The 13,438-nt window shown below is 41.1% G+C and overlaps 1 protein-coding gene across 1 annotated transcript; it reads left to right on the top strand.

The window, feature by feature from the left end:
* On the top strand, nucleotides 11,355-13,120 carry LOC109835915 (nicotianamine synthase-like). Its single transcript, XM_020403887.1, has 2 exons — nucleotides 11,355-12,086; nucleotides 12,628-13,120. The coding sequence occupies exons 1-2, from the start codon at nucleotides 11,509-11,511 to the stop codon at nucleotides 12,965-12,967; spliced, it is 918 nt and encodes a 305-aa protein (XP_020259476.1). The 5' UTR covers nucleotides 11,355-11,508; the 3' UTR covers nucleotides 12,968-13,120.

The raw sequence follows: 13,438 nt of genomic DNA, 5'->3' as shown, positions 1-13,438 counted from the left end.
GTATATACAAGGGATAGCTAGGGGTGATTTTGATGTGAACCCCCTGAGGGTAAAGGAGTGGATCATTATCGTCACCCTATGCGACGAGGAAGGGCCTAAAGATAGCACACATAGATATCATAAACAACTACACATAAGAAGTATAAAGAGTGTACAAGCAATCTTAAGAAAAACAGAATAACAACAGCTAGGCAATGAAGCAAAAAAGGAGATTCATGTCCATCCCAAAAGCAAAACTGAGGAGCTCTGAAATCTCCTTCGTATATACAAGGGATAGCTAGGGGTGATTTTGATGTGAACCCCCTGAGGGTAAAGGAGTGGATCATTATCGTCACCCTATGCGACGAGGAAGGGCCTAAAGATAGCACACATAGATATCATAAACAACTACACATAAGAAGTATAAAGAGTGTACAAGCAATCTTAAGAAAAACAGAATAACAACAGCTAGGCAATGAAGCAAAAAAGGAGATTCATGTCCATCCCAAAAGCAAAACTGAGGAGCTCTGAAATCTCCTTCTCGCGGATGATATCTTTCAGCTTTTGCCCCCTTATGGTGGCCGTAGCACCTGTCCAAAAATGATAAAATGAGCAACTTTGGAAGCGAACTTGGGATACCTCTTTGAAAATGTCAAGCTATTACGAGCTCTCCACGTGGACTAGCAGACAATGGAAAGCAAATCCTCCAAAACTAGTGAGTCTTAGAGTCAATAGTCATCTTTGCTGAGATGAGAGCACTGATTTTGATCTTGAGGCAAAGAAGTGACACCGATCTTAGGGAGAAATAAGTTCCAAACCTGCTTAGTGAAAGGATAGTGCAAGAGGAGGTGGTCGTGAGACTCCAATTCATGAAGACATAGGGAACATTCAGGATCACCAGTCCAACCTTTGATGAGAAGTCTATTCTTTGTATTCAGTTTATTCATGGATAACAACCGAAGGAAGAATTTGATTTTACTTAGTAGGATATTTCTCCAAATAGCCGAAAAGAAAGGACTATGGGTGCCTCCGTCGGAAGTGAATAAATATAAGTATTTGACAGAGAATTGACCAGAATTCTCAAAATGCCAACACACCTGGTCCAACTCCGTGTTGGGACGAAGCATAGAGGTGACTAGCATCTGGTTAAGAGCATCAACCTGAGATTGCTCTTGATGTCCTATAGGTCTTCTGATAATTGGTCTCCACTGAATCTCCCCTGGGACACAACATTCACTTGCTTGGAAAAGGCAAGATTATAAGCCAGAGGAAAAAAGCTAGCTAGGGGATTCTCACCGATCCATTTGTCTTCCTAGAATCTTATCTTTTGGCCATTGCCCAAATTCCATTTAACAATAGAGATAAAAAATTGGGTGGTAGAAGAAACAACCTTCCAGAATATAGAACAATTACCTCTAAGTGGTGTGCTAGTCGAGTGAACAGGAAATATTGATTGAAGAACCTGACCAACATAATTGCCGTTGGTGAGGTATGTCCAAATTCACTTGGCAAGGAGACAAGAGTTAAAATCATCTAAATTGACACCCAGGCCCTCCACTAGTTTTGGGGGAGCAAACATGGTCACATCTAACCANTCCCCCCCCCCCCCCCCCAACACACACACACCACACACACACACAAAAGAAGTTATGTCTAATTTTTTCCATTGCATTGATAAAACCATTTAAAAATTTAAAAGAAGGACGTGTAATAAAGGAGAATGGATGTCAGGACTAAGTTAATAAGAACCAGTCGACCACCAAAAGATAGATGCTTGCTTTTCCGCATGGAAAGCTTTTTGTGGTAAGCGTCAATAAGCGGCTGCCAGTCTTGTTTGGATAGGGATCCCTTCTTCAAAGGAAGACCTACATATCTAAAGGGTAGGGAAGCAAACGAGCAGTTGAGAAGATTTGCTAGGGATGGGCTTTGATTGACAAATTTTTCGCAGTAGTAGAGGCTGGACTTAGAGAAATTAATTCCCAAGCCAGAGACTTCCTCAAATAGGTAGAGAATAGACTTAAGAGTGGAGATATTATCCTTGTCAGCTTTGCAAAATTGGAGAGACCTAATGTCATTTAGATTACCTCTAAGATGAAGATTACCTCTAAGATGAAGCTCTGAGAGGTCCCCATAGTTAGTGTTAAGCAGAATTCTACTAAGGATGCTGACCACCAGAATGAAGAGCATAGGGGATAATGTATCCCCTTGCTTGAGGCCTCTATGACAAGAGAAGAAATTGGTATGGAAGCAATTAACTAACACTGATGATTTAGAGGATGAGATTACATAATGGATCCACATGCAATTTTGGACCGAAACCCCTAGCTGAAAGGAGGGATAGAATGAACTGAAACGGTTTTCCTTTTGGTTTGGCAATTTACATATTTTGCCTTTTTGGATCCTGACATACCTTGGATTCGCACAAATTTCAACCCCACAAAAGAATGAATCTTATGTTTAACACTCGTAGAAGATTAAGTCCACCCCTTTGGTAGATTATTCGACTTTACATCTTAACACTTGTTTATGCACAAACTTGGCAGCACAAAAATTGCCAAGAAAGAGAAGGCCAAAATAGATACAAATTAGGCAGCACAAAAATTGCCGAGAGAAAGCCAAAGTAGCAATTTCTTGAAGGAGTATACATTATATGTACGAATTCTTCATTAAGTATCTTGGGAGCATCTTACAACATACCTAATGAAACATGGAAATGAGAAAAGGCTGTGTGGTTGTATGTTTAGCTCTAGCTTGTGTTGGATATATTTACCTAATTGCTTCATATGAACACATCTCTAGCTTTAATAATGGTATGTCATCAATAGAGCATGGGACCCATGAGACTGGAATGTCATCATAATGTCTATAATATGCAAACGACTTTTACAAAGTCAAATTTTTAATTTAAGTGCTCTCCGTAAACTTGAGATGAACACGCATGATACTTTTTGGTTCATAGGTCATGTATTTTACACGTGCTGTATCTCTTATGCGCAACCCATGTCTGTTTCCTTAAACTTGTTGAAACATTGAACATGTTCGGAAAAATTCCTCCAATTTAACTCTTTCTACTTTCAATTCTTTCTTAAATGCTGATGTGATGCTTGTTGCGCGCAACGGAAATTTCGACAGCACTTCGACAGCACAACAAGAGAGTCAGGTCGCAATAAGAATTCTTGTTTCTCAAAGGAAATAAGAATCTGAAGCCTAATATCCCATCAAAGTGGGATATTAACTCTTCCTCTCGTCAGCTCTAGTGTTAGACCCTAGAGGGGGAGTGATTAGGGTCTTATGCTAATCTAATCCGATTTTATGCCAATTAAAACTAATTAACAAGTTATCCTAGTAAGTATGAAATACAACAATGTATATGAGCTAGGATAAGCAATATGAACAACAAGATATATCCTAACAAAGAGATATAGGCAATGTATGTGCAAGGATATATAAACTCAAGGGTAAACAATCTAAACTAGATAGTGGGCAATATAATCAACAAGCAATATACAAAGGCGATATAAGATATGAACATAAAAGGAAGTGCGCCAATGCAATCACAAACAAACAATATGATTACGGAGTTCGGTCCCCACGACCTACGTCTCCGCTCCTCACCTCGAGGAGATCTCCACTATCACAACCGGGTTTTCTACGTTCACCCGAACAACGTTTACACCTCACAATACAATCACTATGCAATCACACCTCACACACTAAGTGTTGGTCCTAGCCCGTGTCCTCCTCCTCAAGTGCTCGGTTACAACCTCTCCCTAGGCACGTCAACCGACGCCACTCCTCTTAGATTCGACCCCGTCTCTCACCACACATTTTTCTCGGTGTACAAGTGTATTACAAGTGAATCCTCACAATTAGGCTCAATACAAAGTGTTTGTTCTCTACAATGAATGAGAACAAATTATAAGCTCACTCTCTAATTTACACAATCCCACAACCAAATTATACTATGAATGTAAATACAATAAGCTCAATGGTTGTGTGTGTACAAAGAGATAAATAAAATCAATTAAACTAAACTCAATATAAATCTAGCTTATGGAAATTATAATCAAAATAATAAATTGCTAGATGAGTTTAGAAACACTTCTCTAAAGATGACAAGAGAGTGGGAGAAGAGTGAATGCTCAAACACCAAAGGATGATCTCTACTTGCTCTTGTGAAATTTTCTTCACAAACAAAACTCTTAAACACTCTTTTAAACAAACACAAAATACCCTTAAACTTGTTTAAACAATTCTCTCGGTTAAGTTGAAAGAGAACAGCAATAGGGTATTTATACCCACTCAAAAACTCAGCCAAAACCCCTAACAAAAGACAAAAACAGCCCCAGCAAACAGCTCAGAAAAATAGCCGTTGGAAGCCAACGGATACATTGGCGGTCGACCGTCGGAAATATCGGTCGACCGACGGAGAGTAAAAACACGAAGAACTGTTCTGGACAATCGTCGATCGACCGGTGCGGTCGACCGATTGAGCTTTCGGTCGACCGGACCGGTCGACCGACAAACTCTCTGCTGCCCACTGACGGCTGAACATATGAGCGGTCGACCGGATCGGTCGACCGAAATCTGATACATGAAAACTCTAATTTCCTGATTTTAAAATACTGTTTAAAAATATCAAATAAATTCTAAAAAATGTAAACTTTAGGGAATGATTGTAGACATGATAATAAACATGCTACAATGACTGGTTATCAGAAAGGACTTCCCAAATAAAAAATATCATAATTTTACAAAATAGTCCAAAACATGAAAATATGAGATACTTGAATTTTGATGTTTTGACATAAACCAATTTTTAAAACTTTGTGAAATGTTTTTATAGACTTAATAAAACATGTATAAACTGATATTGAAGTCTATAAACTAAGAATATAATATTTTCACAAAATTACATATTTTATGTAATGTTTTCAGAAACACAATAGAAAATATGAAATATATAATTTCATATATATAATCATAAAAACTCAAAACACATGTATGTATATATATAACTATATATATGCACAGAAACCAAAACTTATATATATATATATATATATATATATATATACACACGTATTGAGCTTAGAGTACTTAACACACATAATATAAATCCTAAACTAAATTACCCAAGCTTGATCTTGATCTTCATTGTAGCTCAACTTGGTACACATGCGGATGAAGCTTGAATTTGATCTTTAACTTGAATTGTACGTTGCTTCACTCCACAATTCCGCCAACCTCCTCTTGATATGATCATTATGGCGCAATCCATCCATCCTCTAACTCATTGTTTGCCTAGAATAAATACGAAAACACAAACACTAGACAAACAACATTAGTTGTAAATTGTTTGTTAAACATCATCAAAATAAGAAGGCCAACATCTAGGACTGCGCGTCGAGGGGACCTAAAAAGCTATTACAAATCACACAAATAGCAGTATAACCAATTTTACGTGGTTCGGCAAATTGCTTACGTCCACGGGGCAAGGAGGGGGGAGATCTACTATTAGAGGGAGAGAATATAACTAGGGTTTATAATTACTCAATCTAAACCCTCACACAAACTCTCAAATCCCTCACACAATTATCTCTCTCAAAATAAAATAAAAGGACCGCACAAAACCAAAAACAAAATTATGACGGCTCTGCTATTTTACCCTCCAGCACTGCGCTTTTCTTCCCGCAGCCGCAAAAGAATACCCAAGCCGCAAATCTCCTCGCACGCCCAAAACAATTCCTTACCTAAACGGGTGGGCCGGCCTTCATCACGCGGAAACAAAACCGCGGAAACAAATTGCTCAGCACGTGGGCTCATGGTCCCCACTCCCTACTCACAACTCTCCACCTCGGTGAAGTTTTTCCAAAACTAAGCCGACGCCAAAGCAACTAAATGTCCCACTTGTTGTGTCTAGTACGAACTCAATCCACAACAAGTCAAGAGCCCAAACGAGAGTCCAAACAATTTCACCCCCATCAACTAATCCAAACCGACTGTATCTAAAAGATTGCCTATGTATCCTCTTGCCCAAGGAATCAAGCCGCCCGTAGTTTATCCAAATGGCCGTCAACGGCCTCAATAATCACGAATATGCAACAAGTTTCGACAATGATCAAACTTGTTGCTCGGAACCACCTTAGTGAGCATATCCGCTGGATTATCCTTTGTGTGGACTTTCACAATTTCATATCGCCATCTTCAAGAACATCTCGAACGAAGTGATAACGAACGTCAATGTGTTTCGTCCTCGCATGAAAAACCTGATTCTTCGCCAAATAGATAGCACTCATGCTATCACAATGAATAGTGACGGACCACTACAATATACCAAGTTCCTCCAAAAGTCCTCGAAGCCAAATAGCCTCCTTCACAGCCTCCGTAACCGCCATATACTCTGCCTTCGTCATAGAAAAAGTCACCGTTGACTGTAAGGTGCATCTCCAACACACCGGCGCACGGGTCAAAGTGAACACATACCCCGTCGTAGACCGGCGCTTATCCAAATCTCTGGCATAATCCGAATCAACATAACCAATGCATAACTGCCCACCTTTAGTGTCCCGCTCATAAACCAAACCAACATTGAGCGTACCTCGAATGTACCTCAAAATCCATTTCACAGCGTCCCAATAACCCACTCCTGAATCGTGCATGTATCTCGATATCATGCTTACTGCCTGTGACAAATCTGGTCTCGTACATACTATCGCGTACATCAAGCTCCCAACTGCGCTCGCATATGGAGTCTTCGACATCAACTCACGATTTTCAACTGACTTTGGTGAAAGACCAGCTGAAAGCTTCAAATGAGCTCCCAAAGGTACACTAACTGGCTTCGTATCCATGCTAACATAGAATTGATGTAGAACCTTCTTCAAATAAGCCACTTGTGTCAAACAAATTCTATCCTTATTCTTATCTCTACCGATCTCCATCCCTAAAATATGCTTCGTTTCACCCAAGTCCTTCATCTCAAACTCATTTGAAAGCTGAACTTTCAACTCATTTATAGCCGACCTGGAAATAGAGGCAACCAACATGTCATCGACATAGAGCAACAAATAAATGTACGCACCTCCTTTCAACTTACGAAAATATACGCAAGGATCAAACTGGCTCCGAGTGTACGAATGACCAATCATAAAACTATCGAATCGCCTATACCACTGTCGAGGAGACTGTTTCAAATCGTATAGCGATTTCTTCAGTTTGTAAACTAATTTTTCCTTCCCTGCAGCTCGGAATCCCAATGGTTGAGTTATATATATTTCTTCATCAAGATCACCATGAAGAAATACGGTCTTCACATCCAACTAATCTAACTCTAAACCATACTGTGCCACCAAAGCTAGCAAAATCCGAATCGAAGAGTGCTTCACCACCGGAGAGAAAACCTCATTATAATCTATTCCTTCCTCCTGTGCATAGCCCTTCGCAACTAACCTAGTCTTGAACCTCAATGGAGTGCCCTCAATGCCCTCCTTCTTCGTGTATACCCACTTGCAACCAATTGCCTTCCGCCCCTTTGGAAGCTCAACAAGCTCCTATGTATCGTTCTTATGAAGAGATTCCATCTCCTCTTGCATAGCCACCTGTCACAAATCAGCTTTCGAACTCTGCTCGGCCTCTCTGAATGTAGTAGGCACCAACTCATCGATACTCTCTACCGGAAGTGCATACGCAACTGTGTCGGTATACCGTGCTGGCATCTGTATGTTTCTCCTCTGTCTTCGAACCGCAATCGAATCCTGAACCTGAGCCGTCGGTCCCTAATCCTACACATCAGTACCCGTATCCTTCGTGTTACCGTCGTGCTCGCCTGGCGTCACCTCAGTCGGCACCTGTATGGATACTGTACCATCTGGACAATGTGAAGCTACATCGATCTCCACCACTTATGATATCTCCTCCGTAGGGTCGCTCTCCACCTGATGAGAGCTGGGAAGCTTCAAGATAGAAGCCTCATCGAATGTGACATCCCTACTCAGCATAGTCTTCTTATCCACTGGATCCCAAAGCTTTTATCCATTGACACCATGCTTGAATTCTACAAATATGACCTTCCTAGCTCGAGGTTCTAATTTATCAGTTCTAACATGATAATATGCAGGGCACCCAAATACCTTGAGTTGGTCATAGTCATGTGCTGGCTTTTCCGACCACATCTCCATAGGGGTTTTCCTCTCAATCGCAGATGAAGGTAGCCTATTAATGAGGTGGCTCGCATATGTAAGTGTCTCAGCGCAAAAGATCTTCTCCAAACCACTCTGCGACAATAAGCATCGGATCTTCTCCAGTAAAGACCGATTCAACCTCTCTGCCATCCTATTTTGCTGCGGTGTATGACTAACTGTGAAGTGTCTCTCTATGCCCTCGTCTCGACATAGCTGCTGAAAGGGGTCAGAAGTATACTCACCACCGTTGTCGGATTGCAACGTCTTGATCTTTCTCCCAGTCTGCAGTTCCAATCTCTTTTTCCACTCCACAAATAAATCTAGGACTTTACTCTTCTTCGTCATGTTGTACACCTAACATCGCCTAGAATAGTCATCAACAAACGTGACGAACTAATGTCAACCACTAAGTGATGCAGTCTTGATGGGACCACAAACGTCTGTGTGCATGTAGTCCAGGATGCCCCTCGTCTGATGAATGGTAGTCCCGAACTTCACCTTCGTCTTCTTGCCAAGAACACAGTGCTCACAGAACTCAATCTTCTCACTCTTGGCTCCCTTCAATAGTCCCTACTTGCATAATGCCTGCTGTGACTTTTCACCTATGTGCCCTAATTTATAGTGCTAAAGTCTGCTCATGTCTGCTTCTGAAATAGCCAAAGCAACCTGGCCAATCTCGGTGCTTCCCTTCAGATAATACAAATTCTGATTGCGGACTCCTTTCATCACCACCAATGATCCCTTAGTAACCTTCGCTACAGTATTTTCGAAAGTCACCTTGAATCCCTTCGCCTCCAAAGCTCCAACTGAGATAAGATTTTTTTTCAGTTGAGGAACAAATCTTACCTCTTTCAACTCACGGACTACTCCATCGTGCATCCTAATCCACACGGTACCTATCCCACAAACGCCACAGGATTGATCATTTCCCATGACAACAACACCCCCGTCGACTTTCTCAAAAGATGCAAACCAGTCTCGCCTAGGGGTCACATGATAAGTAGCGCCGGAATCAAGCATCCAATCTGATGCATCCACATGGTTCACCTCCGGAGTAATCAGTAGAGAAAAGCACAAATCATCGGAATCATCGTCTTTCGCAATATTCACCTCATTGGCCTTCGGGCCCTTTTTCTTGCCATTCTCTTTCTCCTTGAGCTTCGGACAGTCTCTTTTCTAATGTCCCTGCTCCTTACAGAATGCACATTGATTCTTTGCTAATTGGTGACGGCCTCTAGACTTTGACCTTCCTCTATTACCACCTTTCGGATATGGGCTTCTACCTCTCGTCGACAAGGCCTCGCCTGAAGTACTAGCGCGGGAAGTCTCCTTATCATTCCTCCTCAAATTGTAGTTCGTCAAAGCGTTAGTCACTTCACTATAGCTGATAGAATATCTCCCGTTCAACAAAGTGAGCACGAAGGTATCATACTCCTCATCCGGTAAGGAGCCCAACAAAATAATCGCCTTGTACTCATCCGCGATATCGTCATCAACATTCGCCAAGTCCGACAACAACTTAGTGTAGTTGTTCACATGAGCCGCTAGCGAGGTGCCTCTGGACATCTGAAATTTGAAGAGTCTTCGCAGCAAGTGCAACCTGTTCTCAACACTCTTTGTGAGATACTTTTTGTTAAGAATTTCCCACATCTTCATTGCAGACGTCACCCTAATCATATCATATTTTAGCTCATGTTCCAAACAGGACCTGATCACCCCACAAGCGTTCCTATTCATCTTCTCTCATACCGTCTCTTCATATTTAGGTGGCTTCTCGTGGACCATGATGGTCTCTTCCAAATTCTGAGCATTGAGCACATCTTGTACGTCGCTCATCCACAAACCAAAGTTAATTTTGCCATCATATTTCACAACACTAATCATAGTATTCTGAAAACCAACTTGTATTATACTCGTCATCGACTTGCTGCTTTCACCTTCTTCTCCCATTGCGAACTAACTCCAAATTATAGAGAAAGAATAAATTTTATAGAAATTAGGAACCACCCAACTGAACCCTAGATCGGATTCCAAATAGATTTCCTATCCACACGAGGAAAGCGAAATCTTCAACGGTAACTCCTAATGCTATCTCCACCGAAGCCTAGAACTCCAAGAACCAAGCTTCACACAAGAATCTTCCTCCACCAAACTCCAAAACCCTAGATCTGGAATCTGTGCTCTGATACCACTTGTTGCGCGCAGCAGAAATTTCGGTAGCACTTCGGCAGCACAACAAGAGAGTCAGGTCGCAATAAGAATTCTTGTTTCTCAAAGGGAACAAGAATCTGAAGCCTAATATCCCATCAAAGTGGGATATTAGCTCTTCCTCTCATCAGCTCTAGGACTGCGCGTCGAGGGAACCTAAAAAGCTATTACAAATCACACAAATAGCAGTACAACTAATTTTACGTGGTTCGGCAAATTGCCTACGTCCACGGGGTAAGGAGGGGGGAGATTTACTATTAGAGGGAGAGAATACAACTAGGGTTTACAATTACTCAATCTAAACCCTCACACAAACTCTCAAATCCCTCACACAATTATCTCTCTCAAAATAAAACAAAAGGACCGCACAAAACCAAAAACAAAATTATGACGGCTCTGCGTAAAAGAAACGGGTGGGCCGGCCTTCATCACGCGGAAACGAAACCGCGGAAACAAATTGCTCAGCACGTGGGCTCGTGGTCCCCACTCCCCACTCACAATGCTTACGTGTCATCCTTCCTAAATGTTTTTTCGCTCCTCAAGGCTCAGAAATAGTTCGAAAGTAGATGAAATGTGCATTAATTAGGAAATAAATATTTTTTATTAATATTTTATTTATTAATTACCTACCAACAACTTGTCATTGTTATCCAAACAAAAAAGGAAATGAAGAATAAGAAGTAATATATCTACTACTTTAAAAACTATGCGCGACAAACAAAAAAAAAGTTCTACTTTCACTACTTTCTACTTCATAAATTCGAAACTTTTTGATCTACTTCCTACTTTCAGTACTTCTATCAAACCAAACGGGTTGGGGAATCCTACCAACTTCAATGATGTGAGGGCAGAATTTTAAAATAAGAAAGATATGAGGGACCGGTATTTAAAAAAACCAAACAATGAACAGAGAAACAAGAGTAGCTGCAATCGAAGAGGCAAGATAATGGCCGAATGCACAATTAATTAAAGCATCCCTTGGACCTTAATTTTCTATCAGAGCGACCTTTACAATCTCCATGTGTGTGTATATAAATAGCCTAAACCACTCAATTTGTTGAGCGTGCCCACAAAAACTCATAAAACACAGCTCGACTCCTTGTTCCATCCGATCGAAGCAACAATTTAGTGAGCAACAATGGCGAACCAACAAGAGCTCCAACTAGTTGAAACAATAACCTCCCTCTATAACTCAATCTCAAAACTCCCTTCACTCTCTCCATCCGATGAAGCGAACCAACTCTTCACAAAGCTAGTCACCACTTGCATCCCTCCTTCATCCATCAACGTCTCCACTCTCCCCATTGAAGTCCAAGCTACGCGCTTAGAGCTCATCAAGCTCTGTGGAGAGGCTGAAGGACTTTTAGAATCCCATCATTCTAGGATCATATCAAGCCAGGACCAACCACTCAACCATTTGAATCTCTTCCCTTACTTTTCCAATTACGAACAACTCGCGAAGTTGGAGTTTAGCCTGCTCTCTCGTCACGTGACGATTTCTCCTTCTCTGGTTGCGTTCGTCGGGTCGGGTCCGCTTCCGCTCTCCACCCTTGTGCTTGCGACCCGGTATTTGACGGATGCGGTTTTTCATAATTATGACTTGGACCCGTCCGCGACCGCGAAGGCCAGGAAGTTGGTGGAGTCGGATCCGGATTTGGCTGAGCGGGTGGTGTTTCGGACTTCGGATGTGATGGAAGTGAAGCGGGCACTAAGCGGGTAAGCGGACGTATTCATTTCATTAATGATTGACTTTTATTTTAAATATATATTTTGAATTAATTATCTTTCCTATTCGTTTGCTTTCAATTACTAAAGTTTTTTGAAGGATTACATGCTCCTGAGATTTACGTGAATGACAAATATTTACTGTGGAGTTTTAAAATAACAACCTTCTCTTGATTTTTACCACAAGCATGATAGCATATATAGGCATCATGTGACTCTTGTGATGACAAAATATTCCTACCTCTTCTCTATAAGGAAGAAACAAGCATGAAGGTAAAAAAAAAATTTCAATTGAACTTATATATCACATGACATCCACCTAACTTCGTTTGAGGTAAAATTAATCAAAAGGAGGAGGCGAAAGGGTACGTAAATTTTGAAATTCGTTTGAATTTTCCGTTATTTCTCATAACAGCCTTGGGGACTTTAATTTCTGTAAATTTCCTGACTTTTCATGCGAATTGTTGTCTTGAGATGAAATAAACTATACGTACGTACGTATCTGATGATGAGAATGCTAATCCTCCAACAGGTATGACGTAGTATTCTTAGCTGCGTTGGTAGGAATGGACGTAGAGGACAAGAGAAGGGTGATTGAGCATTTGGCTCTCCACATGAAGCCTAATGCGCTCCTTGTGGTGCGCAGCGCGCACGGGGCTCGCGCATTTTTGTACCCGGTGGTGGAGACGGAGGACCTGAACGGGTTTGACGTGCTCTCCGTGCATCACCCGGAGGATGAAGTGGTTAACTCTGTGATTATCGCGAAGAAGAAGGGCATTGTCATGGCTAGCAAGTATTGTGAGCCTTTGGTGGGTCACTTTGAGCATGGGAATTTGGTGGATGAGCTTGCAATTGAGGGGCAAAACTCTTGATTTTTTTTTTGTTAGTTTATGTTTCTCTCCGAATAAGTACTCTCGTGGATTAATATGCGCGGTATACTTCTAGGGTTTATTTGAGTGATGGTCATGTTTCCTTTCGTGAGTTGGGTGTGATTGTATCTTAATTTCCTCCCTAAATTATGAAGAAATAAGTGGAGTTTATATTCACAACCAGTTGAGTTTGCTCTTTGTTTCCCTCCCTTCACCCGAGTTGATATGGAAGCAAGTAAGTTGCTCTCCAACGTTTGTAGTGATCAGTTCAATGGATAAAGATAAATATAGAAATACTTTCTGATTTTTTTTTCCTTTCGGCCGATAGAGTACACTTTCAAATGTTATGTCATCTTTTTGGTGTTCTTTTATGGGAAATTATTTTTTGGACTCAAAATCATAAGATCAACTGCCGGACATTGGAGGTTAGTGAGATAATTAACATGTTTTAAAAGTTTTCTGGAATTTCCAATT

This window comes from Asparagus officinalis, chromosome 4 (assembly GCF_001876935.1).
Source record: "Asparagus officinalis chromosome 4, Aspof.V1, whole genome shotgun sequence".
NCBI lineage: Eukaryota > Viridiplantae > Streptophyta > Magnoliopsida > Asparagales > Asparagaceae > Asparagus > Asparagus officinalis.
The sequence above is the reverse complement of the archived record's forward strand: the minus strand, read 5'-3'. Positions and strand labels throughout refer to the sequence as shown.